The sequence below is a fragment of the Neodiprion virginianus genome, chromosome 7, assembly GCF_021901495.1.
Source record: "Neodiprion virginianus isolate iyNeoVirg1 chromosome 7, iyNeoVirg1.1, whole genome shotgun sequence".
Taxonomy (NCBI): domain Eukaryota; kingdom Metazoa; phylum Arthropoda; class Insecta; order Hymenoptera; family Diprionidae; genus Neodiprion; species Neodiprion virginianus.
In genome coordinates this window covers 9,793,418-9,797,309 of record NC_060883.1, presented here as the reverse complement: position 1 = coordinate 9,797,309, position 3,892 = coordinate 9,793,418, and the positions used below count along the sequence as shown (strand labels likewise).

Sequence of the window (3,892 nt, the reverse complement as noted above, 5' to 3'; positions counted from 1 at the left end):
GAATTTTTGAAAGTGAGTCTTCCAAGCCAACAAACACCAAATTATCAAATTTTCGATCCCCTCTATTTTACGAAATATGTGAAATAAAAAATCCTCGAATACGTGTCCCTATTTTCTCGGTATAGAACTCGTCAAAAAAAATTTCAGCTGAATCAAAAATGTGTCGGTCACAAAGGTGTTTGGTTGTAAAAGAATGTCCCATATACATTAAAACACATCGCGCAATATTAATTTTATACAGCACGAAGTATTGTGAAAATGATTTCATAAATATCACCATTCACCATTTGTAAATATTTGGAAACATGTTCGAAAAATACGATTGAAACAAAACGGGTACGAATCGTTGTGGTCTCGTTTTATGAAGTTACGCCATCGGTCGTCCCCCCCCCCCCCCCTCCTCCGCCGCCCAACTCCGCTTCTCCTTGTCGCAAACTTGAATGGTCATGTTTATTTTCCGTCCGTGCATTACATTGTATTCGATTAGTCGCTCAGTCTACGGATAGTGACTGTGCGCGAGAAAAAAAAATCTTTGTGTCGGCAGACGACTGTGCTCGAACACTTTGTATTTCCAAAATACAGAGTATTTCTCATTCTTCTTCAGAGGTTTTCTATGAGGTACATACATGATTATCTCTGGTTAGTATTTATATATATATATGTCGCATCGCAGTCGAGGACGAAGTCCGGACGACGCACTCGACCTTTTTATGACGTTTATGGAGGGTCATAAGTCGAACATCGAGTGACCAGATGTCGTCAGGATGTTTAAGAAATACTTAGCCTATTGCGGGTGCGTGGTGCAGGTACCACGAGTGGGTGGTATCGCGTAGAGGCCTAGGTCATAAAGAATAAAGAAGGCCGAAGAGGTCTCAGGCTTTTGGGGAATGGATTCGGGGCACTCTCGCTCGAGTCATCGAGTCGAAAAGATCATACTTTGAAAAAGGCTCTGCGCGATACACTCCGCTAGCACCACCTTCGAGAGATCTCCTTATAACGATTATCCTGCATCTTTTAATCTTTGTATCGAATCATTTAATAAATTCTGTACGCTGTGTCACTGCGGCCGTCAGTGAGATATTTATTGCGTCTTGTTAACACACGTTATTTGTGTGTTTCTGACATCAGAAGTGGGATAAAGAACTTTCAACTCAGAGATTCGACGATAAAGTTCACGTGAAAATTGTGAAAACTCTGAAATACGACTATGACAAAAGACGGCGAAAACAGTGCCAGTGATGTGGTTGAATCTGATGAAAACAATGCCGGTGTGGTAGCAAGGGACAGTGAAAAAAATGTTATTGAGACAGACAGTGTACGATCTCGAAAACGAAAAAGAAAACGATCTCCGTATACATCCGAATCGGAACTTGAATCTGATGATTCTGCGCGCACAAAAAATAAACGGAGAGAACGTAGGTCAAGGCTGGAGGAAGAGAATCTACGACTGATTGCTTTGCTTACTCGACGAGAACGGGCACCGATGGACCTCGTTAAATTCGATCCAAAAACGACGGACGCCACTGGCTGGGCGAAGATGGTTGATGAATGGATTCGACGTTACAAACCGGACGATTGGGAAGTCGTCCAGCATCTGGCTAAAGCGTTCAAGGACGAAGCAGCTCAGTGGTTCACCGGTATGGACCCTTCTGGAAAACGCTGGACTGAAATTCGTGCTGAATTTATGAGCGCGTATGCAAAGAACAAAAACGCCGCTTCAGAACTCCATTCGATTTGGACCGACGACGCCGAGTTCACGCTCGAGAATTTCATGAAGAGGGGGAGGAAGATCAAAGCGTGGCTCAAGGAACGGAAATCGGTGGACGAGACCGCTACCCAACTGACTGGATTGTCGTACTCGTTCCGGAACCGATTTGTGCAAAATATTTTCGTACGCGAATCACCTCGCAACCTACAAGAGGCAATGTCGTACCTCGATGGAAGAACGACCGATCACCATCGACCGCGTGCATCCTTCGGAGCCCCTGGTCCACACACTAGGACTCCGACGCCGCGAGATGGGAAGTCGCACCGTTCGGATATCGAGTGCTACAGTTGCGGAAGGAAGGGACATCGTCAGGCCGATTGCAGATCATCCTCGAAGTCACACAGCAGCAAGTCACGGGACGGCAAGGGCGCGTATTTCAAGAAGGCGTTGACCTGTTACAACTGCAAGGAAGAGGGTCACATCTCCACGAACTGTCCAAAGAAGGAAGAGAAAATCGTGAGGCTTTGCAATTTGACCTCTACCAAAAGTACTTTGAAGCTGGCTGACGGTAGGGTGTTGACATTTATTTTCGATTCTGGTTCAGACTGCTCGTTGGTAAGAGAGAGTTTGGTGGAAAGGCTGCCCGGTAGGAGACGGTGCGTCTCAACGCGGTTAAGAGGCCTTGGAAATGGATATGTAGATTGCTGTGAGCAAATCTCTGTTTTGGCCGATTTAAATGGCATAAATGTTGAGATTGATTTGTATGTGGTAGCGGACGAAACTTTGTCCGAGGATATAATTCTGGGTAAAGAATTGTTAGCAGACGGTGTCTCAGTCACGTTGGACGGAACCGTGGTAAAATTTGCAAAAGTAGACAAATTTATCGGCTCGTGTAACTTGGAAATTAGTATCGATGCTGTCGATTGTGATTCAATTAATATGAGAAAAGCACTCGTTGAATTTTTGAGAATGTATGAGGAAAATATGAGTGTTGAGTCCCCCAAGATTCGAGTCACTTCCGGTAGTCTTGAGATTCGATTGAAAGACGAAAACAAACTCGTGCAGAGACGCCCTTACAAGCTAGGCGATGTAGAACGGCAAACTGTGAGAGGTTTGGTTGACAAAATGCTTAGGGCAGGAATTGTTCGAGAAAGTAGAAGCCCGTTTTCTAGTCCAATCATCTTAGTAAAGAAAAAGGATGGATCAGATAGGCTATGCGTGGATTTTCGGGAATTAAACTCAAATACGGTAGCAGACCGTTATCCATTACCGCTGATACAGGACCAATTAGATCGTCTGTGTGGAGCGCATTATTTCTCGTCGTTAGATATGGTAGCGGGCTTCCATCAGATACCCGTAGAGGAGAACTCGATAGAGAAGCTTGCATTTATTACACCTGACGGACATTACGAATACTTGACAATGCCATTTGGGCTGATGAACGCACCATCCGTGTATCAAAGAGCAATTAACAACGCACTAGGAGAATTGAGATACTCGTATGCGATTGTTTATTTAGATGATGTCCTTATACCTGGCAAAACCGAACAAGAAGCTTTTGATAGACTGAAAATTGTAACGACAAAACTGGCTGAGAGTGGGTTCTCGTTTAATTTAAATAAATGTAAATTCTTGAAAACGCAAATTGAATACCTGGGATACACTGTATCGAACGGAGAGCTGAGGCCCAACCTTCGAAAAATCGAAGCACTGGTGCAATCGCCCATCCCCCGAACGCAGACCCAGGTAAGGCAATTGCTAGGATTAGCATCTTATTTTCGTAGGTTTATACCAAGGTTCTCGCAGGTAGCAGCTCCTCTCTATAAACTGACTGCAGGTAGCACCAAGACGATAACGTGGACAGACGAACACACCGACGCTAGAAACAAGCTCATTGAACATTTAACATCAGAACCGTTGCTGCGAATATTCGACCCTAATCTTCCGATCGAACTGCATACTGACGCTAGTGCCCTCGGGTATGGCGCTGTATTACTCCAACGCGTTGACAAAGAAAAACATCCGGTCGCTTATTATAGCAAACGTACCATAGACGCTGAAACCCGTTATCATTCGTATGAACTCGAGACCCTTGCAGTTGTAAATGCAATAAAGCACTTTAGACAGTACCTAGTTGGACGCAAATTTCTAGTTGTAACGGACTGTAACTCACTGAAGGCTGCT

At 44.5% G+C, this 3,892-nt stretch overlaps 1 protein-coding gene across 1 annotated transcript; it reads left to right on the top strand.

Annotated features, from left to right (window-relative positions):
- The first annotated feature begins 1,207 nt into the window (after positions 1-1,207).
- LOC124309049 (uncharacterized) lies at positions 1,208-2,327 on the top strand. The gene is made up of 2 exons (XM_046772283.1): positions 1,208-2,224; positions 2,313-2,327. The coding sequence occupies exons 1-2, from the start codon at positions 1,208-1,210 to the stop codon at positions 2,325-2,327; spliced, it is 1,032 nt and encodes a 343-aa protein (XP_046628239.1).
- The last annotated feature ends 1,565 nt before the right edge of the window (positions 2,328-3,892 follow it).

What these genes read in the sequence shown, in the direction of transcription:
- LOC124309049 (XM_046772283.1), top strand. Translation starts at nt 1,208, where the DNA reads ATGACAAAAGACGGCGAAAACAGTGCCAGTGATGTGGTTGAATCTGAT.